This window comes from Anguilla rostrata, chromosome 7, assembly GCF_018555375.3.
Source record: "Anguilla rostrata isolate EN2019 chromosome 7, ASM1855537v3, whole genome shotgun sequence".
Lineage (NCBI taxonomy): Eukaryota > Metazoa > Chordata > Actinopteri > Anguilliformes > Anguillidae > Anguilla > Anguilla rostrata.
In genome coordinates, this window is record NC_057939.1 from 50,662,115 (window position 1) to 50,688,507 (window position 26,393).

General features: G+C 43.6%; 1 protein-coding gene across 17 annotated transcripts in view; it reads left to right on the forward strand.

The window, feature by feature from the left end:
• The window catches only part of LOC135259947 (adhesion G protein-coupled receptor L3-like), a 220,635-nt gene that overhangs the window by 67,062 nt on the left and 127,180 nt on the right, over positions 1-26,393 (forward strand). For all 17 annotated transcript variants that reach the window (XM_064344915.1, XM_064344917.1, XM_064344920.1 and 14 more), the window contains exon 4: positions 20,385-20,598. In XM_064344915.1, coding sequence (XP_064200985.1) covers positions 20,385-20,598 — 214 coding nt within the window. The remainder of the gene's footprint in view (positions 1-20,384; positions 20,599-26,393) is intronic.

The following is a 26,393-nucleotide window of genomic DNA, read 5'->3' on the forward strand; positions in this document are numbered from 1 at the left end:
CTACCGCCGTACCTAAATCAGGCAAGATGTAGTCCTCTGGTGATGCAGTGGCTTAATCGAGTGAAAGCGATCTCTGCATTCACTATGACTGCTGCTTATGTTGTCAGCGGTGCACATGCTTCTGTGGGGGATGTTGTCCTGCTCGGAGATAATCCTATTAAGGTCTTCCCTCTCTCACTTCCTTTGAGGGAGAGTGAATGCTCTCTCTCTTCTCCGTGTGGTGCCTGATTAGAACTGTGTGTCGATATCTGTATCAATATCTATGCATCCGTGTGGCCTTGTAAAATTTATGTACCTGTAGACAGGGGGATGCATACCCGGGAGAACATGGGGAGGGGGAAAAAAGAAGAAAGGTTAATAATCGCACATGGTTTATTTAATTCAAGGAATTAATGTCACGATGGATTCAGTTCCAATCAGCCACAGGAGAGAATGAAACGTAAGACGACAGTCGGCTCGGTGTTTAAAAAAAAAAAGAGCTGAGCGAGGGATCGCGGTTCTGTCATCTGGTGATAATGAAAAACCGGGACAGAGACACATTGCTGTCTATTAAGTTCATTTATTCAAGTGCGTGCCTGTGTGTGTGTGTGTGTGTGTGTGTGCGTTTGTGTGCGTGTGTGTGTGTGTCTGTATGAGGGCGAGAGGATATTACAGAGAAGTGTGTATATTTATTTAATACGAGGAGAGTCACAGAACCGCCATCGTTTGCACATGAAGCAAAAGCCTGGCAATAATAGGTAACTTTAATAAACATCCTAAAGACCAGAGAACACTTGAGGCTGGCGCACGCCTTTTCCGCAAGATGGAAGAAGTGAAGGCGATCTGGCCGCAGAGGACAGGAAGTCTGCGGTTAGCCAGCGACGCCCTGTGAAAGCGCCCAGCTCTCTTTGTCTTTTTCCTTCCGTGGCTGAACGATTGGGAGGTAATCGACCGTCCGACCAGGCGTCCACGGGGGAAAGCGAGCTCACGTCCCCAAAAAAAACTCCGGTGAGGAGCACAGCCGCTTGGCGGGCGGTCGACCGCCTGTCGATCCCCAACACGCGCCGAGCGAACGCGCCGGGGAGACGGCGAACGTGTTCGAACCCGGGTCTAATACGTCTGCCAGGACTTCGCCTCCTCAGAGGCTAGTGAAAGTGGAAAACACTTCTTCTGCAAGACCCCTGAGGATTTTTGACGAAACTGACCAAAATGCACAGTCATGTGAAAGCTGGATCTTTGTCCTTAATGCTAGTGGAACTCTCGATTGAATCTTTTTAAATTGTCAGTTAAATTCCGGCGTTTTTTTGGTGTTTAAAAGGTGAAGGTGTTTCATGTGCGTGTTCGACGCAGGTCAGGGCTTTGTGTCAGAAGATGCTGAGGAATCCTGCCGCACTCAGGCTGAAAAGCCTTTTCCACGAACGGTTACATGCGTCAAACAGGATCTGTTATTGACTCAAGGTCTCTGAGCTCATGGCCAGCGGATGTTCAGCAATTGCGTTTGATCTCCCTGAACCTTCGCATTTAGTTTCACTGGAAATCTGTAAACATGGGACTATGGTGAAAACAAGAATGGTGAAAGCAGAATTTCCTGAATGTAATTTATTTTGGACCTTGCATTATGAACAAGTTCACAACATACTTTTGAAGATGTTTAATTTTCCTTTTCATCTTCGATCGCTTGAATTGTGTTGTGGGCTCCATACAGATATTTAATAATTAGGTGCTCCTAGGTCTGAACAGTTTATTGACATTTTTGCGATGAAGTACTTTTACAGCTTTCGAAAGGCAAAATAATATGAGCACAACAAAAAGAACATTGTGTATCTGTGTATTATTGATTTAAAAAAGATGAAACCAGTAAGCACAGATACATTTTATTGGCTGTGTACAGTTGGAGTTTCACGGTTAATATTTTGTTACTTTGCTCACGCGGTGCACAACTTCTTATAAGAGCGGATATTCATCTACTGCCCTCTTTGCAAGTAGAAATTAATATTCAGATCGAATTTTCCAATCTTGCAGCAGGTGCAGAAGCAGGCCATACAACATTTCCCTTGAAGGGCAAAAAACGAGAGTACGGTTTTCTTAGATAGCACTCTCTCGTGTCCCAGTCTCCACCCTCTGTACACAACGAAAACCGCTAACCTTTAAAGTCCCTCAAACTCGGTATTTGTCTTCGCTACCGTTGGGCCATCTAAGGCTAGCTCAATGTGAACCACGTCCGAAGACAAATCGACCACGACTTTTACAAAAAAAATGATGCTCACTTTAAAAAAGTAAAAAAATAAAAAATCAATCTATGTCCCCAGACATTACAGGCAGGGTTTTGCAAATACAGTCCTCTTGATCAAAATATTTTTGCTGAAGTTACGCTCTTAAATCACTTTCTTTGCGAAAGTGTTGCCATTTTTACCACAGGGGCATTCCCTTATGTGCTTGATTATAGGGGTGATCAATAAACTGCATTTGTATTAAAAGAAAATTAGTTTTCATGTGCACCCTGGCAGTGTTGTTTTGGCTCTGGACAAATTTCAAATGTTCAAATGATTAACAATTGCTGTACCCTATAAAACTGAAGTATTAATTCTGCCAGCTACAAAGAGGAGTCTGAAAGGTGGTAGTTTTTGTTTGCAGGTAGAAATTAAATGTTATTCTCTGTTGTCATAGCTACAGGGGGGTCACAGTGGGGGGGGGGGGGGGGAAATGGAACTGACTACCCAGGACCCTGGGCTAGGGAGGCTGCTCAAAAATCCCAGATTAAAAAGTTTTCTTTGGTCGGAAACTTTAAGGAGGCCCACAGAGACTGCATATGCACAGGGTCCAGAATTTTGTGCTGCCCCCTTATCTTCTGGTGCTCTTTGCTCTGGATCGGCTGGTGATTGAAGTAGATCAAGTGCAGTATTTTCCTGCTGGCTGCGGATGAATCCGGCCAACGTGTGGCGTAACCAGAGGATTTTCTCTTGGGCTTTGAACTAATGACCTTGGGCCACCTGCAGAGGCTTTCACTGAGTTATATAACCCATGTCTCCTGTTTAACCCTTTAAGGTGTGAGATCACACACATGTAAATGGTAAATGGTAAATGGACTGCATTTATATAGCGCTTTTATCCAAAGCGCTTTACAATTGATGCCTCTCATTCGCCAGAGCAGTTAGGGGTAAGGTGTCTTGCTCAAGGACACTTCGACACGCCCAGGGCGGGGTTTGAACCGGCAACCCTCCGACTGCCAGACAGTCGCTCTTACCTCCTGAGCTACGTCGCCCCAACAACATGTGATTAGAATGTTCTTAACTGAACATTCTAATGATGATGTAACAATCGCTGCTGGTAATTGAAAGCAGTGGAGTTCTAGAACACTGGCTTAGAATTTTGAAAACATTCCAAACCTTCTCTTCAAAGGGTTAAAACTTACATTTTACTCTTTACTGTTATAAGCATTCGGAAAAAAACACTTGGGTGCTTAGCTGATATGATTGAAAGACCATTTTTATGAATTCAAAGGCACAATTTAAAGATTTGCTAACTCACAATACAGCACTTGATTTAGAGTGACGGCTAGCATAATCTTCCAATTAAATCAGATGTGTTTCATGAAAGCTACGGCGTTTTAAAGAAGCGCTATGATTGCGTGGCGTTGCCGGCGTAATAATTCTGCACGAATCGTTTGAAGCCTTGTCTCGTGAGGGGTGTTATTTTTTTTTGGGAAACGTTTGTAGCGCTTTTCCCGCTTTTGCATTATGGAAAAATCTGCGCCAAAGCCTGTTTTTTTTTTTTTTTTCCATCCACTTCTCTCAACTTAACCCTGAACCTACCTACCTACCTACTCCACACGTACAGTATCTGCACTAAATATGTCTGTTTCTGTTTAACTGCATTTCTTCTTTTTTTTTTTTTTTTTGCGAACCCTTAGCTGACCTTAGAAACGGTCCAACCTTTAAAGTCCAATCATCCATCACGCCGCTGTGAAATTTTTGTTGACGTCTCCTTTGTTGCCGGCGTTCCGACTGCGGGAGCGGCGGCGTTATCATCGCCTGCTGTACATTAGAGCCCCGGTGATGGATGAGGTGTCCGAATTTTCCGCACTTTTTTCCGGAGGCTGCGCTCCTCTCCCAGATGTACTCCTTCCCAATTCACCTACTTTAACACCTCTCTGCCGCTGTCACCACGGGGATGAAACTCAAATAAATATTTAAAATCGAAGTGCATGTTTTAAACTTTTTTTTTCCCCCCTGATGACGCACACACTCATACCCACACTCGCGCATATACACACACTTACACATGCACACCCACAACCACACACACACACACACACATACCCGTGCATACACACACACACGCACACACAGACACACACCACACATACAGTACACACATGCACACACACGCCCACATCCACACACACCCACACAAACACACACACACATAGTTGTAGGCCCCCCAGTTTTCTTCCTCACAGGTTAAAAGAGCACTAAATCCTACGTCTCTGGGAGCCAATCCCCTTAATACACTATCTGGCAATGCTGATGGTGGAGATACTAGAACTGATTGAACCAGGCTGGCAGCGGAAGAGCTTGCAGAAAAATACCGTTTTATTTCCAGTGTCAGCCCCACGTCTGTACCGATAAAATAACAATGTTTTTGTGTAAGGAATGCATGTGCAAAAATGCAGGTACTCGGAATAATAACAGCAGCGAGGTATATGAAGACGTGTTTGATCCATTTTTGTTTACTGAATGCCAGCGATGTGCATATATTTGGCAGTTGGCTTCGGGAATTGTCATTTATAATTTGGGGATTAACTATGATGACACCGGTGCCTGGAAATGCTGTTGTGGCTCTTTGGCAGTACTCTGACAAACCCAATTCCCAAATAAGTGTCATAGCAGATATTGCAGAATGTGTTTTGTGGATGCATATGGCGCTTTCCTGCAAACCCTTACGCTTATCACTTATCACACTTATCAGCACAAAGGTCACAAAGGCCCTTGTTGTCTGATTACCACTTTAAATTCATACCCAGTGAGTATTGTATACACCCTGTAGGCAAACATAGGCTGTGTTCCACCATGTAATGGTGCACAAAACATATTAGCTGATCTGTATATTGTCTGTATTAGCCAATCCTCATAGCTGTACGGTAGCTGTCTGAAGACTAATTTAGATTGAATCCGAAATTAAATTATCCCCTGTATATAACACTCAAATATGGCAACATGGATAAGATTTCTGTGATTGCTCACTGTTGAAATCAACTGTGGTAAAAATGTACTGAAAAAAAGACTGGAAAAAAAACACTAAAAACACTGAAAGAATTAGTGAAATTTGTGCATGTTGACATAGCTCCAGTCTTGGGACAGGTACTTATTTCCAGCTTGTATGTGTGGAACTGTGACAGTATGCAGCAATTTAATTAAAAAGATCTGTGAAAAATAAAAGCCTCCAGTAAATCACATTGATGTGTAATCATGTGTAATCTAAGTTTAAAAAAAGGCTATTTCATTTATGTCAATTAGTTAAAAAAATATCATCCATAATTAATTTTTCAACATGAGTAAATAGCATATTAATTGAGGTCCACTAAGGGAATATCCAAATGCATTCAGACTCATTAAGCATTCTGTTCACATATGACATCATGTTTTCCTTAAGACACCCTTTTGGAAAGCTCCAAGCACTTAGTGAGAGGAACCTAATATGAGAGATCAAATTATAGAAAACCTTGATTTTATCAGAAATTTACAGACCTGTGTACACATTTGAAATCATTTGACAAAAACCATACACACACACACACACACACTCACACACACAGATATATATATATATATAGAACCTGACAAAATAAATAAATGTATCATTTCTCATAAGAGGTGTTAGGTCAAGATAAAGGGAGTGTAGGTTCATGTTTGTGTAAATATTTATGTATTTATTCATAAAAGCATCCAGAGGATTGGGCCAGATCGGTCCTCTATGCCAGCACTGATCCGTACTCTAGTCCTCATTCCATTGGTTGTCGACACAGTGCAGGATTAGCCGTTCGCGTGCATTCAAGGAGAAAACCGTGTCTTCTTATATGTATGTATTGTTAAGTTCTGCCTGGTATCAGCTATCCAAAAATAGTGTCTTCGGGCATTTTTTACATGCAGTCTCTTCAACACTTATCTCAGCTTTTATCTCTGTATTTTGTTATTATTTTACTTATTTACCTTCCGGCGTATGAAACGTCCTTCCACATAGCTCCTAGCCAGCTGAAACACCACGGACACAAAAAAAGAGATGGAGACCACGCGTCTTAATCCCCCATCGTGCTGCACGGTGTGAGAACTCCACTCCGAGATGCCGTCCCGTCCAAGCTCAGGGTTGAGACGGGGGGTGTGTCCCTGCGTTACCCTCGCTTTGAGCCCCCCCGTCACGCCCAGAGAGAGAGACAACGAGTGAAAGGAAGCGGTTCATTAACCCTTGCACGTCCTGGTGTGGGTTCTGACAGTGGGATGAGGGGGGCTGTTGTCTGTCACCCCCTCAGGACCCGAACGCTGTTTCAGAGTCACCCAGAGCCGCCCACTTGTCACAAAGACGTCCCTGTAAGGTTACAAAGTGCTACCGAAACTGCAGGACACACACAATTTCCAACTGTTCCAGTGGGGCTGCCTACCTTTTTTTTTTTTTTCGCCTGTTACTCAGTCTCATGGCAGTTATAGTTTGAAGACGGACAAAGTCAACGGTGGAATGGGGTCGTCTGCCTCTTCTGTCCAGCGTGCTTTTCCACCTTCCAACTTGCATCTCTGCCTGCCCCCCCCCCCCACCCGGGCTGCTTTCCGCCTGGTCTGTGATCACCGGCTTCCGGCTCCCCAGGCGCTTTCGTTGTTTAACGGTGATTATCGTCGCCCGCCCGCCCGCCCGCCCCGACCCGACCCGACGCTACACTACGCTATGCTATGCTACACGACGCTGATGGATGTTCTACAGCCAGCGCGCTTCGTTTCGTCCGAGAGTTGCGGCGAACCCGCGGAAAACTCGGCGAGCCTAAATTTAGAGCTTTGCTGGGAGCCGAAATGATAATGCGTGCACGTTAGCTCTGATCTGGCGAAGGATTCAGACGCGCATCCTCCCTTCTCCCTGTTGGCCTTTGCGAAAATCCTCCTTGTTAAAGGCACTGGGTTAAGAATCAGGCAGAAGTAACGAGCCACTTGAGAAGGAAGTCACTCAGCCACTGAATGCCTAACTGACGCGTTTTTTGCCAAATGACTTAATGTGCGGTTGTCCCGGTGGACTTGCGAGCCGGACTCGCTGCGTTGTGCCCCTTGGGATTGTGGGACACTCACTTCATGTTGCCATGGCTTTTACGGTGCGTGAAGATTTGTGGGCTCGTTTGCATCGTCCTCTCGCTGACACGTGTGAACTGATCCTCAGTTTATCTGTGTGTCCGTATAGCGAATTTATGTTTTGTTTCCGCCGGGTCTTACGATTCCGTTAAAACATTATCGCTCTGTATTTGTGGCCGGGCAAATGTAGTCCGAGCTGGATAGTCACGTTTTCATACAGTTAAGACATAACGGAATGAAATTTCTTTTTTTCTTTTTATTATTAAATAAAAAATCATTATGGAGCTTCCAGCTTGCAGAAAGCACCGCTATTAAACGATCTAATTTATTTTATGACTTTTTTATGAACATTTTCACCCCTCCTTCCTCCTTCGGGATCTCGCTTTGAATGACCATAACAGCGCTACAGATATTCCCGGTTGGGATAATGGAGGGGAAACAGTGTGGAAATGAACTCCGATCACGAAACGCCCGTGATGACGGTTTCCTGCTTCAGTGTATTCATTCACTCAGCGATGCACATTGCCCCATACAGACCCGCTGTACACGCTATCTGAGGGGACGGGACATTCCCCCAATACCTTCTCCGGATCGGAAAAGTCCGGAACATCCAACTCGTATGGAACCTGGAGTTCTGAGCACCTGGGCCTCTTTTTTTTTTTTAAGTGCCAAAGTGCAGCCGAAAAGCTGTTAAAATGAATGGCAGGAGCATTAGGTGCGCACGGTTTTGGAAACATTTTAAAATGTCCCATAGTTTTTAGTTTTTTTTTCCCCCTCTTTTTTTGGTGCTCTGAACAGGCCGTGCATTTCGTAAATGGATTTGTGAGCCTGTGCTAATGTTGCATTATCTGAAGTGGTGAAAGTTGCCATTTAAGGTTGCTTATTAAAGCAGAGGGGCGTTTAAGGAGAATTATTATCGACAAAAGGTCAAGAGGACAAAGATGTTAGTTTTCCATGAGATGGTCCAGAGCACGTTGAAAGCTTAAAATGATGTCATAAATATGCCCAATGACCCTTAAACTTGGACTGTAGTGAAAGGGTGAGCTATCTCAAAAGCCATCCGCCCTGTTTCAAAAGAAGCATGCCTCAAAATCAATGCCCATCAATGTCAGGTCATGGAAGAGCTCGCCAGGTTGTGTCATAGAGTTAGAGACCCTGGGGTGTTGAAGTTCAAGGTTCACACAGTGATGGATTGTCTCGATTGCCTAGAATGTCTGAATGACATGTTCTAAAGTAAAGAGACAAATGCACACCATTTCTAAAAAAATAAATCAATAAAAATAATTCAAAATAAGAACATAAGAACAAAACAGTATTTATTGCCAGATCATTCAGCTCATCTAGGTTCAATATTTTCAGTGAAATATAATCATTCATAGAATGCTCTGAGCAAACTTTATGACAGTCTTGATTATATCAGATATGAAAATAAACACTGTCTATATAAAATAAACACAACTAATTTCTGTGATCATATAGAATTCCCTATGAAGTTTTCAAGTACCGGACATAAATCAGAAAATATGAGAAGTAGTTAAAGCATGCCACGATCGGTATTAGTATGAGTTGTTCCTTTCATCTGTTATTCCCAATCACTTAAATGGTGACTCATCAGTGCAGCACAACAGGAAATGTAATTCTCGCCGGTGCAGCTCAACTCTCATGCTAACGCTCGCTATGTGCTATAGGCTTACCGGGCCTGCGTGCTCTGCCGCGGCCTTCCTGCGAGACTGAAAAAAAAACCGCTCAATTAGACGTCGTCACGGCGATTACTCATGCGTAGCCGACGCAGTAAAACTCCCGCCCCCCGTTTCAGGTGCTGACACACTGTAAACACGCCGCGCGTTTAAAGTCCCCCCCCCCACCCCACCCCGCCTTTTTACCACTGGCTTTCCGCGCCTCGGTTTTAAATCACCGACTGATGCCCCTGCGTGGTGTCGTTTGGCTACGGCGCTGTACGTGGGGGGGGGAAGGGGGGGGTACGCTGTCGCGTATATTTTCCGGCTCGGGGTGAAAAAAAAAAAAAGTTACGATGCGCCAGTCAACTAAAACGGGCCGGTTTAAAGCCGGGTGAGGAATGGGCCTGCCTGGGATCCGAAACCGTGCCCATTAGAGGCGCCGTCCTCTGAAGTTTATACGCTGGGGAGGCAGCCGATTCACCAGAGAACCACAACGCGGCTCTTTATGGAACGGAGCAGAACGTGTCGCTTAAGAATAATACAGCCATAAAGGTCTTAATTATTTATTGTCTCTCTGACGCCATTCCGTGTTCGTTAGCGTGTGCTCATGTGCAAACTTTGCTGCTGAAAGCTACTTAAAAGTTACATAACTCATTTTTCCTTTTTTTATTTTTTCCTAACTGCATTCTGGAACGCACAAGCATTACTGTTCACCACTGTGTCGCGCTTGACCCCCCCCCCCAAATTAAATACGTGGCATATCTTAAGTCCAGTGACCGTGCGAGATTTTTGTCGCACAACCCCCCCCTCCTGCCCCCCCCCAAAAAGAATGATTGAGAGGCGGGCTGTAATGGAAGCCAGTGAATCAATATGGAGTATTGTAAAGTAGGCACCCAGACCGGGACTGGGATCAAATGTTGCCGAGAGACAGATTAGCCCTTCAGACCTTGTAAAGAAACGGGGGAGGGGCACACTTGAGATGGCCTCCAGCGTGGCCCCCGCTGCCCTCCGAGGGAATTCAATACAGCCGTGGACAAAAGAAGCCCTCTATTGTACGCTCAGCAGCCTCCTTTGAGACCCAGGTCCTCATCTTCCATTTCCGTATTAATTGTTCTTTGTGGAAAAAAAAAAAATAAAAAATAAAAAAGCGAAAATAAATATACAAAGCATAGACCTTGCTTTTGTAGTGTTCCCTTGAGTGTGTGTGTTTGGCAGAAGATGTTGTCACGGTCAAACCGATTGGCTTTATCTTTCTTTGAACGCTAAAGCAATAGCGTGGAGCTAAAAAAAAATGTTTAAAAAAATCAGTGGCCTTCAGGTCATTTGTTTGACCTTTAAACCCATGTGGAATTGTAGACAAGACTGTAAATTTGGTGTACTGTTCCAGTGGTGACTCATAAAAATCAATCCCTGTCTCCCTAATTTGGTCAGCCTTTGGCTTATAGTGAATGATTTCTAGTAACAAAATAAAAAAATACTACCGCAGTTGGTCTTGTTTCAGCTGGATAATGATGTATCCACATGCTTAGGTCAACCGTACTCCATTTCAATGCTTGATAAAATTTCTGCCTTGTTTATTTATTTATTCATTAATTTTTATTTCTTTTTATTTTTATATATATATATATTTTACTTCTGTTGTAGATGAGAAAGTCCAGATTGAGTGGAATTCAGCAGCAAAGAGCAGGTTTTGGGAGGGGACCTGCTACTTGTTCCTTCTCCGTAATTGAGATTCTGTGGCGATAAGGAATGAGAAACCTACAAAAGCCAGACTGTCAACTGAGAAAAATTGAAGGTGTTCATTCTCCAAAGGCCCCTTGATTACTGGACTCAGTTCGATCCCTGGGCTTGAAGATAATCTTTTTCATAGAGATAATGCAGTAGGTTCTGCCTGACAAGTAATACAGCATGTGGGACAGGGGGGATGTTATCAAGACATAATTGCTGCTGTCCTTGAAATGCAGGATCTTTGTTAGGTCCCCTGACTCTGCTTTTAAAGATTTGTTTCTTTATTCTTCCACAACACAAATATGCAATTAATTGCAAGAGGAGCAAAAATTGCACTTATATACCCATTTGAAATCGATGTGCGTGTTTCTCATCGCCATGGTAAATGGTAGATGATAGTTTTCTCTGTTCAGAATACATCCTTCACATATATGGTACTGAATTATACTGTACACCTGTTATACTTAATCGATTTGAGTCCTGTCTGCCTCTCTTCTCTTTCTCTCTCTCTTTATATATGTAATATAATGTGGAATCCTGTTTTTTGACGTAGAGAACGGAAAGAACAAAATCAAAGATCACAGAAAACCAAACCAAAGATAGCAGGTTATTTGTTTGCGAGGTCCCCAAAAGAGTAAAACGTTTACAAACAGGGGAGTCTGGGAACTGTAAACACTTCGAGTGTTATTTTTCCAGTCGGTGCGGAGCAGTCGTCACAGTCCCGAGCCTCCGTGTCCCCGGAAAATTCTGGAACGGCTTCGATTTTCCAGAGGACCGGAGCCGCTGGGGAGTCGGTGTCGCAGATACGGCGAGCCGTTTCCACTCCAGGGTGCGCGGGAGCGGGCGCTGGTGCTGGCGGGATCTTATTTTAGCGCGGCGTCGGGGGCTGCCGGGTGCCGCCGCGAATCCGGGGCGAAGGAGGGAGGAGAGAGGGAGGGAGGGAGGGAGCGAGCGAGCGAGCGGGAGTCACCCTTTCGCCGAGCCTCGCGGTCGTTATGACTGGCAGCCTCTCGTTAATAATCTCGAGCTCGGGGGTTCGAATCGCAATTAGCTGCTCAAGCACTGTGACCTCTCGGAGCTCGGCGGAGCCGACGCCAGATGATTTGTTGCCTCCCTCCCGCCGCGCGTGCACGTGCACGTGCGCGTGCGCCGTGCGCGGCTCTGTCTCCCCAAACCGCTGTGTGTTCCTCCTGAGGCCCATAATTCAGAGCCCGGTAAACACGAGTCGTGGTAGAGCGGGCCTTCATGAAGGCAGATATTGGCGGAGGTACTATGCGTTGCGATGTGAGTTACTCGCTGATTTGAACCAATCGTTGTCGTTTTACTGTGGGGAGAAAAACCTTTTGATTGGTTAAAGCGTGTCATTGACTGACATGTCGCTGTAGCTCCATCAGTTGTACCCAAACGTGTCTCATCCCCATTAAACGTGTTAATCCTCCATCCTATTGGTATGGTTTATGTGTACCAGCTTTATTTTGGCTGGATGGTAGTATGGTAGCTGCGATCACTTTAATCCGTCTGCCAAATAAATGGTATGTAATGTAATGTAATGTAATCCAGTCCTTTAGTAACATAACCTTCTGAGACCTAGCTGCTCATTTTTGTCCCCTGTAGGGGGCAGAGCCTCTGGTCTTAATCACCAGAACAATATATTCTCCTAAGCTGAAACCTACACTACAAGGGACATTCAAATAAAATAAAAGAAATAATATCTTTGAAAATATTTTCACTGGAATGTGTTTTTGTCACCCAATACCCTTTTATTATGCAAAAAATTTTAAATACTTAAGCTTTTTTTTTTTTCCTCAGAAGGATAATCAGGCATTGTCATTGAATGCAATGAAACTGTCTGTGGAGTGCTATTGTGCAAGCCATTTAAGAAGCTGTGTTTTGGCTCGGTACGCAAGGCTGTTGGTAAAAATATTTCTATTGGACGTGGCTGTAGCCTTTGTGCTTTATTTGTATACCCTTTCATCATTAATCGGTTCCATTTTGTCTTTTCAGAAGCAAGCATTTAAGAAATCGTATGTTGTCATTCTGGCTTTGAATGTGCTTTGAATATACGTACGGCCCTGGCCTGCAGTTCTTCAAACAAGACTAGGTTGGGCTAGCCCTTATTTTAAATAAACACATTTGCACACTCGCAGTCCACGGCAATGCAAACAAGACCAAATAACGTCCATGCATACATGAATAAGTACATTAATTTTGCATTAGGCTTCCTACTTCCACGACATAATGTCGGAATGGTGATGTTTTGAATTGTTGTAACTTTATGAAAAGATAGCGCTTTTTATTTTGCTGTAAGCTACAATCATCTGCTTGTCCCTTCACATTGGACTCTTTAGATTCGGTGCTTGATTGTGCCGTCGCCTTGTGTAGATAAACGTGTGTTCGCTCATCTCTCTTCTAAATGTTGACTGCGCGATAATACTGTATCTATGTCACGATGTGCGAACAGGTAGTTAATTCTCAGAGCCCACTGATTGGGGTCAAAATGGATGAAGTGCTTTTAGCAGACGGCTTCTGAGGCCAGAGGAACCATTGACAAATCATAATGGGCGGGCGGTGTTCTGTTTTTCACAGCCTATGGTGAGTGCAATCTTTCTATAGACGAGCCCTTGCGCTTTTATCAGGCTTATTTAATGGGTTGTAGTTCGCATTTCAAATCATTTTCAGTATTTACAGTGAGAGGATACAGTGTTTTAGTACTGGAGTAAAAACACTGTTAAAAATACTTTCTACTCCTTTTTCAAAATATCTTGGGTTTGAATCTAATCTTAGACTATCATTTGTTTTCATCCAAAATAAAACCGTAATGGGTAATAATAATAGGAACAACTTTGATAATAACTTTATTTGTAAAGCGTCTTTTTTTCGTTAAAGTGCTTTTCAATAAATAGATGAAAAAAAACAACAAAAAAAAACAACTCAATTTCAGTCATTTGCCAGGACAGACCATATGTTTTGTTTTAATCCCATGCAGTCTACCTGTATGATATACCTGCCTGTCTCTCCCTGTCTGATTCTAAGTGGGTAATTTTGAAAGGTTGCGCTGAGTTCTATTGCCTTTCTGAGCGACGCTGTATTGAGTGTTCCACCATAACCCTGTCCGTATAACACGGGCCCTATAGGGGGAACGAATGCGGCAGGCCTCTCATGTCAGGGCGGAAAAAAAAGATCTTTTTTTTTTTTATTGTGACCTCGATTAAACCCTGTTTTGTGCTGCCGTGTGTTCGGGGGATGCCAGCTCCTGAGCCGCGGCCCTGCACAAAGCAGACGGGTGGGCAGTCCAGGATGTTGGTTCTGGCAGATAACATCCCCAAAGCAATGCGGTGGCCCAAAAGTTGCGACGGGAACAAAGGGAAGGAAATTGGCAAACAATGTCATTAGCTGAACAAAGCCCCGTGTGGTGCAGCTGTAGCTGCCCCCACCACACACCCCCCCCCCCCCCCCAACCAACCACCCCCCCCACTCTGGGTTTTACAGCTGAGCGTTTTTATTTATATTTATTTTTATTTCTTTTTTTCAGATTGTTTGGACTCTGAATTACATTTTTATTAATTGATTATTTTCTTCCTCACATCGATCTGGACGAGTCTTTTCGATGTGTGAAAATATGACTCGGTGTATGAGTTGCGTAATATATAGTTGTAGTAGTATTCATTTCATTAGAATGGACACAGATCTCCGGCTTAAATGAAGAAATGTCATTATTTACTTGTTTATTCATTTGAAAAAAGTATGCACCGTTATGTTGTGGCTTAATGAAATCTTTAAATGGCAGACAAAAGTGCTTCGGCACTGTGTACAGTGCTATGTGCGAGGTACCAGCATGCATTGCTGCATTTTTCTGAAAGCTCTTTCACCCTGTGCTCCTGATGAAGTGCTGTTTGTACGCGGTCATGCTGTGGCACGCACTTAGCCCAGGTACCGCACGGTACGCTACGCTAAGCAAGCCCGGCTAGCTTTGTGTCCGGCTGGGCTAGCTGTTTCCATCAGCGCTACCTTTATAGTAATATCGTTCTGATGCATGGAAAAACTCAACAATGGGCTTGATTTTCATCAGCATCAACAGAGAGGCTGTCAGGGTGACTGGGCTTTGGACTAACTCAGCGTTCGTATGAGTTTCACTTTGGTGAAATTTTTATTCCAAGAAATATTTTATTCTTTTCGCCTCACCATGGTAAGTTTGTTGACAAACTGAGCTAATTTCTTAGGACGTGGCTGGCAACAGGACTGACAGCCAGGCCTTGTGTGTTCACACATCTCCAGGGCTGTTGAGAGCTATTTGCCTCTTTACTCAGTGCCTGGTTCATAGCCAATGCGTTTCGAAGCGTTTTCTGCGAAGGAAAGCGGACAGAAAAAAGAAATAGCTTGTCGTCCTCCACAGAAAATGGTTTATAACCAATATCGCACTGACGCGACCTTTGCTGCAGTTGCTACGCTGTTGAAGAGGACAGGCTCTGAGGAACCGAGTTTTAATTTATTTTCAAACCCGCGTGGAGAGTAAACATTTGAGAAATGATTCAGAAACTCTGTCGTAAGCTTCTTGCATGAAATGGATATTTGAGATTTTTATGTTCGGCCTAAAATTTGAAAGCCCTCTCGAGTAATGCTCCGAGAGAAGGATTTGAGGTTTTATTTCCAGTTCTGTAATCGCTTGCAGATTCACTGGCAGAGGAAGACCGGGAGGTCACACAGGCTTAAAGAACAGCGACAGTGCCCTTACATAAAATCATGGGCATTTCTGCTTTAATTCAAGGGGAAAGGAATTCTAGACATTTTTTTTCCCTCTTCAACAAGGTGTAGACGGTGATTGAGTCGGTTGCCGTGGTTTCTCCACAGATTTCCCGCAGGACTGGTGATCTCGAGCTCGTTCGGTAGGAACGAGTGGAGGTGGGTGTATCTTTTGCTGCTAATCAAGTAGCGACACAATGATTCATGCGCTAATTAATCACTGGCTTTGTCGGGGGGGGGGGGGGGGTGGGGGCTGTTTGATGTGCTCCGTCATCGCTTTAGTTCCTCTGTAGCTCATTTAAACATCGCCTGGTTTTTCTACTGTAAAGTCAAAGGAAATTAAATCCCTGTAACGATTAAAAAAAGAAAAAAAAATCTCGCTAGAGATCCTCAAATAATACGGCCTGTTTCCGCACAATACATAATACAGAGAACACAGATGAAAGAGAAATGAAAAACATACTTGATTTTTTTGGGCAGAAGCAGATGTTTTTATTTGTTGATAGGTTATGTGAGGCCTAAACTGTTTTCTTTTTTTCATTTATTCAATAACACCACTAATCTGTTCGTATTAGCGAGAGAAAACTATCAGGGGACAGAATGAAATTGTGGCTGTAATATAGCCATGATGCTCTTCTACTGGAAATCCCCTTTTCAGCAACTGCATGAGCAGTAGATGGCCTAATTTAATTTGGGTTGGGAACAATTCTGTATCAGTGCTGTAAGCCAGCATGTTATCAGTTTATAGCAACATTTAAATATAAATGATGATGGATGGATGAAGTCATACCATTGGCAATTAAAGTACAGTGCAGGGCAGCACATTCCCATTGGCTATTTTGTTCATGTAAATATCTTTCATAAAATTCTGGAATACTGTGGACTTTTGATTTTGATCTATCGTTGAGAAATGCACTGTATGTTATGATAATAATTACTGAGTTTTTAGTCCTCGCGAGAATAGGTGTGTTCTTAAACACCGACAGTTATTTTTTATGACTGCAGTCCCCCAAGTTTGAAGGATTTATGGGTTAATAAACAGGATTCCAGTCTTGGGGACCTCTTTGTCTCAAAGTAAAGACATAGCACCTCTGACATGCAAAATTGTCAGTGTAAAATCAACTCTGATAGATCACTCTGTCCCTAATAGCTGTAGTAGAATACATCTCAAATGGGAGTCCATTACATTACTGGACATATAAACTCGGTTTTAACATCGTAGTACAGTATCCATTGAGCCATCTGCTATCAAATACAAGAAGAGTTTATTATTTATACATCATCTATTATTTCACCTGGGAATACTGTTGTTTACCACTAGATGTAACATGGTAAAATGTACGCAAATGTTAACAATCAAAGACAACAGAAAAAAAATTAATAAAATGCTTGCGGTGATAGTCAAAATACTGTAGGTACATCCCCTTCCGCTTGAGCGTCAGCAGAAATAATTAAAGTTAATATCTGCCACCATGCAGTCCTTTTGCACGTTCAGCAAAAAAACTCTTCAAAGATTCATGCTTAAAAGAATGCCTTAAAAAAAAGGGGGGCAGAATATGTTATGCTCTCGGTGCGCGGTGTAGGTTTCGCTGCCTCGGCCTTGTTTCTGAGTCAGCCGGTGGACCAGCTGTAACGGCGCGGCTCGTGAACCGTCGGTAAAATACGACTCTCTCTCACCACCTTGGGGCTCGAACGCAATTACAGTGGATTGTGGACTATTTCAGTAATTTAAGACAGTTGTGGCATTTGGTTGCTTGCTTACATTAGCGTTTTTATGCACTCCTGCGTCTGAATTTATTCTGTTGTTCCAGAAGGTTAATGCCGAGCTTGTGTGCCGAGAACGTTACCCGGAAATGTCAGACGTCCCACGGAGTCTCAGAGCAAGGTTTTCTTACTCCTTTATGTGAAGGAATGATACACGTGATAGTGAGACATAACCATCTGCACCGTCGTCCTGGCCAGATTTGCGAAACGGATATTAATAATTCATTATTAGGTTTTATTTAAAGCACAGATTTGGCAGTGCCGTTCAATCAACAACCCTTTCCGCTGAAACTGTGCTCCTCTAAATTCTCAGCCCGTATAAATTCCATATTTTTTTATTCATTTATTTTTTGGTATTTTGAAGTTCCTATTACTTCCCTAAAGTTTAAACCATTTTTTTAATACTTGTTTACCATAATATTTTTGGTTATTCATACTATTTTAAAGGTATACTGTGGGCAAACTATAAATGTCTACCTATAGTTCATATATTACATACAAGCCAAAGTATACTTCCCTGAGTGCAGTATTCAGTGCAATAGACAACTAAACAAACAAAGCAAACAAACACAGTTTACGTCCAGTGAATGGGTTGGAAATATTTGAAGTGCCGATAGCCCCAGATGACTGGAACATCTGGGACTATCAGCTCATTGATAATAGATTGTTCCCTGTTCTCATTGTTTCAAGTGTTGAGAATATCTTTGCTATAGAGCATGAAGGGCAGGGAGTTCTGCCCTCTGCATCAATACTGGAGACAGTGCATTCAGTTGCATGTTTCTCATTGACTGGAAGTATGTTTTCTAGCAGCTGAATCTGTTAAAATGTAATTGTTTATACATTTAACATTTTAGTACAGTATAAATATTTGTTTTGTTTTTTGTTTTTTTTCACACCAATGTTACTACAATAAATGGACATTCTCTGGAGCAGATTTAGTGTCATAGCCCATTTGATGGCATGGTACATCATGCAGTTTAATGATCATGTAGATAAAAAGGGTGATGTTGCTATGGTTACCTTTCAAGGAATTTACCTTTTGTCACACAGCCATATCAAAGCTCTCTCAGACCTAGGGATTCATTGACAGGCTTGAATTTGGATATGCTTAATGTCACAGTCTAGTGTCCAGTCTTATCCGAAAAAGGCCGGTGTGGATGCAGGTTTTTGTTTTAGCCCGGCACTAAGACACCACATTCTTATCAAGGTCTTGACTGAAGACCATGATTAGCTAAATAGTTAAATCAGATGCTGTAGCGCTGGGCTGAAACAAAAACCTGCACCCACAGATAAGATTGGGCGGATAAGATTGGACACCCCTGGTCTATTACATCACTTTATGGTCCAAATAAAACAGGCAATGCGGAGAGAAGGTAAGATAAACGAGAATGCATTACTGACTCATTAGAGAGTGCATCTTTAAATTGAATTTCCTGTTTTCATATAAACCTCATAAATGAATATTTGGGGATAAAAATGTCCTCCTTAAAACCACTCATTTGTTACAATTGTAAAAATTGTGAGCAAGCCACTTAAATATTGATGTAACATGTAATATAATTAGAGTACATGATATAATCAATTAAATATTAATTATGCATAATTAATACATATGTGCTAACTCATTATATACAAATTTCTCACATTTAGACATGCATATGCAGTCATTATCATGCTCAGATATGGACATTAGCTATGCTTTCTCTCTGATGAGCCATTATTTTTAGTGTGTGTGTGTGTGTGTGTGTGCATGTGTGTATGCGTGCTTGTGTGTGTGTGTGTGTGTGTGTCATTGTGATGTGTGTGTGTGTGTGTGTGCATGTGTGTGTGCATGCGTGTGTGTGCATGCGCGTGTGTGAATTTTGTATTGTTGTTCTTAACTGTTATTACTTTCTTTGCACCTTTTTCGGTTCTTGTCATTTCTGTTTTATGGCTCAATTCTTCTGTCAGGACTGAAACTTGTAAAGTTAACTTTTACCCATCACAGTGTAATGTTCGCAGGCCAGACCGGCGATCTGTAGCAGAAACATGTGTTATCAGCATTTCGGTGGAGAAATCCTGTATCATCTGTATCATAACTGAACCTGTTATTCTGTTGTCTAGAGTGATTACATTGTCATTCACTGTCAGCCATTTGTAGCAACTTTGTGAGCCTCTAGATCTGATAGGGTTTGCCTTTAATCCCTTTAAATGGATAAGTGTAATAGCTGCTCATTTTAAGCACCAATCTGTATGATTAATTGTGGCTCAGGGTGTTTTGTCCCTATTATTTAGTTGAAAACAGCTATAAGACATTTTAAAGTGAATATGATGCAATTATTGGCAACTGGCTAGATGAGAAATAAAATATTATGCATTTTATTAACCTTGCATACGCATATAGAGGGATGCATGACGTCCATATCATTTCTGATGTGCACATCAAAAAGATTTTTCTTGAAATGCTGTACTTGTGTGTACGTGTGTATACGCACGTTTGTGTGTGTGTGTGTGCGTGTGCACGTGGTTGTGTGTGTGTGTGTGTGTGTGTGTGTGTGTGAGTGCTTGTAAGAGAGAGAGAGAGAGAAAGAGAGAGAGAGAATTGATTTCCAGACCCAATGAATAACAGTCATATAATATGTTACATGTACAGAGTTAGAGCCAGTTCAGCCAATTAAGGAAATTAATTGAACTTCGATTTATAAATTAAATGAATTGTAGGAAATCATACATTTTCAACATTGGACTGTGAAGTTGATTCTGACAGTTGAAGTGCATTTCATTCCGAACTTTTCTGTACATATATTCCATAATTTTTTTTTTTTAAAAAGGGTGTTGCGAATATGACCATAAGAAACATTGCACAGGCAGCAGTGTAGTATAATGGGTAAGGAGTTGTTCTTGTAACCGAAAGGTCATACGTTCGATTCCTAGGTAAGACACTGCCGTATTTCCCTTGAGCAAGCTACCCTTAACCCAACAGATTCAGTATATATTCGGCTGTATAAATGGATGCAATGTATATGCTATGTTAAAAGTCGTGTAAGTTGCTCTGGATAAGAGCATCTGTTAAATGCCTGTAATGTAATGTAATATAATGGGATGTAATGTAATTTAACGTAGTGTGATGTAATGTAATGTAATGTAATTTAACGTAATGTGATGTAATGTAATGTTCCCACCTCCGCAGCCTTCAGCCGGGTGCCGGTCCTAATGGCGGTGGTTCGGCGGGAGCTGTCGTGCGAGGGCTACCCCATCGAGCTGCGCTGCCCGGGCACCGACGTCATCATGATCGAGACCGCCAACTTCGGCCGGACAGATGACAAGATCTGCGACGCCGACCCGGCCCAGATGGAGAACACGCAGTGCTACCTGCCCGACGCCTACAAGATCATGTCCCAGAGGTGAGTCCGCCCAGCCCGCCGTTGGCTCAGACTTTTCTTAAAATGCCTCTTTTTCATTTTTCCCTCCGTTTGAAATTCCCAAAATCGCATTCATTGACCACTTCTGTTTCTGTCACCTCCACCTCCTTTACACGCCGCCAAGCTCAAGTTGAGCTCGCACAGACATAAGCTGGAGGAAGACACTTAACATACTAATAACACAGCCAACGTTTGGTGCACAACAAATGCCACGACCAATCGTTGGTCGGTCACGCTATTGGTCTTGCGCGTGCTAAAAGGTTTTGCCAGTCCTATAGGTCTGAATAAATCAAGCCGTTAACACACAGCCTGAGTGGGCGTTGGGTGGCCAGTTGACCAGCAGGGGTCGCTGGTGTGAGATGATTCTCCCCACTGGCCAGCCAATCCCAGTCTTCCTTTGGCCAATTATGAGCTGTCCTGCCGGGCAGTCGGCTGTATTCGACACTGACACAGTCTGACTCTGACACCAGTGTGCGGGCCCAATGGTGCTGGAATAGTGCCTGGGATAGTGCCTTAATAGCGCTAGCCACCTAGCAGCACCCTGAGATCTGGCCAGTTGCTTTTTACATGGAGAGCAAATCCTAATTCATTCCGTCATTTGTTTAATGAAGTGATTTCTGTTTCAGTGGACCCGTTGAATGGTTTTTTGCGGAGATTCGTAATGAAAAGTAACCGTGCGCACTTGACGCATCTTTCTTTCCTGTTCAGCTGTGAGGATTTGCAATATTTGCATATAGATTGCGGGCGTATTGCATTTTGCGGCGCAAGTCGTCACTTTGCAGTACCTGTAGTATTGGGGGATATTCCTAAGAAACTGGAACAGAGAGAAACTCCACCCGACTGCTGTATTAATCACAACATGTTCAATGAATTCAATTGAAAAATGTGCACGATTTTTTGCTTTATACCATCAGAGACCTGAGATATCTGCTCTTTATATGTTAAACTGATGTGAAACGGATTGCTTATTCAGGCCCAGAATAGCAATGAGATTGGAACATTCGCCACCTGACTAATAAATCTTGGGTCGTTACTGCTGTAAATTCATACCCACGATAAATTTACTTTGATAGAAATCAATGTTCGTTTTTAAACGCTTTGAATACATTATGTACGATTGGGCTGGATAAATAAAAATAATCAGTCAAGGCTAGGTTTAGCTCTATATCTAGAAATAGAGTTGCATTCTGGCAGAAAAATACACAAATGCGTATTCTGTGTTTATTTTTTGATAAACTTTGTATCCTCCATCAGTTTGGTAGGGGGTCAAAATTGTACGTATAGCTGTGCAAAGTACAGAAGTTTCCTTCACCCCGTAGTGCCAAGCCGAGCTGTACTGTACGACTGAGTGTCTTATACGTCTGGTGCAGTAGGAACCAGTGAGACAGAGAACATACTTCTGACCGAAACCCACCTTCCCTGGGGGACACTATGACCAAACAGACCATGTGAAAAAACAGACAGTTCAAAACGTGGCCCGGATCCAGTCGTGTGTGCAGTGACTTCACAGATATTATGAACTCTAGTCAGCTGAGGGTGAATTCAAATTTGATGCACCTTCTTAAAACTTGTGAAAGGGTGTGACTGAGTGCAGTGCAGCTTCAGTTGCTCTACAGAAGAACTCGAAACCCCTGTTGCTGATGCGGACCTCCTGTAGCTCAGAAAAACGGAGAAGGGAAGGAAAGTACGAGCTTACTTGTTGGTTAGCCTGCGCCTCCATCACTCTTGAGTGTGTTCCGCACTAGCAGTTATCGTTTACCCAGTTATCATTCCACCGATGCGTAGTGGAAGACAATAATGTTCAAGTTTTTGATTGATATGATGTACTGGTCCTGTACTTACGTGCTGAGCGTATTTATTCGTGAAATTATTATGCGGCGCTGAATGATCATTTTGAAGCATTGTACCGGGGGGACTTTCCCTGTTTAAATCCAGCAGAATGATCTATTATGTGCTCTACTAGAAACAGTGTTTTATCAATAACAGGAAACATTTATGTGATTATCAGGAGAAAAATTTACATCTCGTAAATAACAGGATAGACACGCAAAGAGAGCAAGTCTAACAAGACTGAAACAAAGACATGCTGGCGTTTAATCTCATAATCTCATAAAGAAATATAAGCACATACAAAATTTGAGAAATAATATAAATACAATGTCGCATATATTTATATACTCTTTTATTGTAGCGTGAGTGGGTGTTTGTGTTGTCCTGTTGGCCACCAATATGTTGACGTATAATTATAATCTAAACGAGTGGCGAAGAGTGCACCAGGAGTGCTATCTGTAATGAGCTACTTCTATGGTTCCCTCTCCGAGCAGAGATACAAATCACAGCGGAAAGCAGGGGAGGAGAAGCGGGCCGGTGGGGCTGAAATAATAGATCTCCTCTGCAAATGTACCCTCCTCCCACTCGGAACGCTCGCTAATCCGTCCTGAATGAACGAGGCTCGCGCGGCGGAAGCCGAGGCTCGACTGTGACGAACACCTCTCTCCCGCTTTCCACCTCTTCAGCGCGCCGCCGCGGAGCACCGAGAGAGCGGGAGAAATCGGGCCGGAACGAATCGGAGAAAGAAGAGCAGCCGTTGTTTTGAAAAGGGGAGGGTGGGATAGAGAGGGGACGAGGGGGAGGGGGGGAGGGAGAGAGAGAGAGGAGGTGAAGGGGTGGGTGATCCGGAGATATTTTTTGCGGCTGTGGCGACGCTACTTCGAATTAGCACGTGAACGGAGTCGTGCGCGGTTCCGTCGCGGCGAGAAGGGCGCCCCCCAGGCAGACGGAGCAGCGCGCAGCTGTTGCTAGGACGCCGGGCTCGTGAGCTCATTAGAAACAGAACAAAACAAAATCGTCAAAGACGGTTCCGAGCGCGGATAGCGCGGAGGTCGACGCGGAATAAGGAAGGAGGACAGAAATGCGTCGGTTTGCGTTTAGGTTCAAATTCACCCGATGCTTAGCGCGTGTCATACATGCGCGTGCTGACAGACTGGGCTCATTGATGTGGATTTTGACGTGCTTTTGTTACAGATTGGCATCAAAAAAAAGTTTTTTATTCACTGGCCTTGTGACAGATTACACCTGGATGGATATCCGATATCAGCTCCTAAACGTTTTCACACACATTTAATATTAAATTTTTTTCCCTCTCTTACACATTTTTAAAGGCTGTGCTTCATTCACGGTGCCCTCGCGTATTTGCGTGGTTTTTTTTCAGATCTCGTGGACGCGTCGCTTCATCTTGATGATTGATGTTCTCGCGTGAACTCGCAGTGCGGATTAGGACAGGCGTTCCCTGACACATGCAGAGCAGCCAGTCGTACTCTTCCCTGGCGTTGCCGTGCCGATGGGCCTGGCGCCCGCCCCGGCTGCTTAACGCGGAGGGCCTCGATGCGGGTGTGTTTGGCCGCGGGAGCCACCTGTCTCGCCTGCTGGTTCCTGCGTTTATTCATTTCTCTGACACATTCCAGTCATCATTCACACTTAACACTTGTAGCCCGGCAACACCGCGGGCCCGGCAGCCAGAATTCGTCGGGCCTAAATCACCATTGACGTGTGCGGAATTGTGACTGTCAATGGGTCATTTTCTCCTGAAATAAGGGGGTTATTTTCCCCTCCCCGAAAAAAAGAGAGAGAATGTTTTCATTCTCTTCACACGCTGTAGCGAGTCTTCTGTATGCCCTAAGCGGTCATTGTCATGGAAATTAAGGTTTTTCGTTTTTTAATTTGGGACAAGGGGTACTGGAGAGCCATCTTTGGCCCGCCAGATATGCAGGCCCATTGCATTGTTTAATGTGGTTCCTAATAGTCCTCTTCCCAAAACGAGGCACGCGGTAAGTGGCTCAGAGTGCACTAATGCATCTCAGAGTGAAGCCTCTCTGCGCTGATGTCATGATTGCTCCTGGCTTTGACAGGAAGAACGTTCCAGAACCACTTCCTCCCTTGCAAGATGTCTCGATATGCACGTATTCAGGTGCATCTGGGATTCTTAAAATTGTTCTCCCGTATTAGCTGCTGGGTGGGAAAAACGCTTTTTGTTTCAAATGAAGTCGATGAGTTATTCATTTTTTTAGAAGTCTCGTGTTCAGTGTGTTAAATTTAAATACCGAGCTCTACGGGTGGCTCCATTGGAAATGTTGAGGTGAATAAATCTGCTGTTTAATAAGCCATGTAAGACATGGACCAGTTAAGAGTTTGCTTTCAAAAGTAAAACTAACATGTAATTATTTTTAGAGCACTCATTATGTGCTAGACAGATAATGTGATCTTCTATTAGACCTTCTTTCTATTGCTATTCGACGCAATTATACGAAAACACGTGTGATGTTATTATTGTGAGCCAGCAGAAAGGGCAAGAGATGCTATTTGGAGCACTTCCCCCAATCTTACACGGGGACGGTAGAGCCACTGCGCCTCTTCAAAAAGCCAGCGATAAAATCGAAGAAAAATTGCCATTTTTCCTCAGTAGAACATTTTCTTCTTTGTGCTACTCTTTCCCAGGGCACTGCCGCCTTCCTAGCCGGTAATTACTCCTGATATCAAAGACATATATCACGCGGATCTCCGCAGACTTCACACGCTACCTAGAGTGGGGCTGATATCACCCGGGGCCCCGGCTGAGTACGATCCCGTGAGGAGATACAGGTCAAAGGCAAACAAAGAAAAGTTTGCTCTCTCGAGTCTTCTCAGGGAACTTTTTGCCGCTTCGTGCTCTTCCTGTCTTCTCGTGAGCACCTTGATCGTTTTCGGGCTGCTCCTCGTCTACGCGGAGGCAGCCATTTTGCGTAGCACTGTGTACTGTACGTCTGAGCCTACAGTGCGCACCTTTCCACCACAGGGAAGAAGGAAAGACAACAAGCCGCAAGGTCACTTAGCAACAGGTATCCATCCACCGATCCATTATCTAGACCCGCTTATCCACTCAAACACTCATGCCTATGGGCAATTTAGAGTCTCCAGTTAGCCTACTTGTATATCTTTGGACTGTGGGAGGAGTACCAGAAAGGCCCCAAGCTGAGATTCGAACCCACGACCTTCTCGCTGTGAGGCGACAGTGCTACCCACTGCACCACCGTGCCGGCGCTAGCAACACGTGTGTCTAGCCAGCTGTGTGGATGTGCGGGCTCTCTCCGTCCGGGCCACCCAAACGGTTGCAGCCGGTGTGTGCGTGTGGAGCGCGAGTCGGCGCTAATTACAGTGCACCGCCCGTGCTACACGTCCCATTAGGGCTGCGATTTTAGGTTAGATCCAGAGGAACGGGCTGCGTGCCATCACCCTTCAACGCACGGTCCCCAGGAAACATGTCTCCACGCGGGGTGTCGCCCCAAAACTGCAGCTGGCTGCAGCTCCACTGTGCCACTCTCATCAAGCTCATTTGCATCGGCTTGGATTTCTGACAAGCTTTAGTATTTGGGGATTTCATGAGAAGTGACGGGAAAAAAATGGTTTGCTTTTCTTTGACTGTTAAATATGCATTTATGAAACTTTCATATCTTCTGTTTGGTGCGAATTCTATAACACAAACAGATGAGTATCGCGGTTAGTGTTTTCTTTGCCAAGAGCCTGACTAAACAAAATAAAACTTGTACATTTTTATTTTTTTATTCTTGCTTACTAATAGCAAAGTCCTGGCTCAGTGCTATTATGTTGCAAGAAATATGGAGGAACTTTGACATGTCTTTGTGTGACTGCTTTTGTGATTCTATGTGTTTTTATCTTATTCAGTGGATCAAGGATATGTTATAGTCTAATGGATAAGGTGTACAAAAAAATGTTTGTATTAA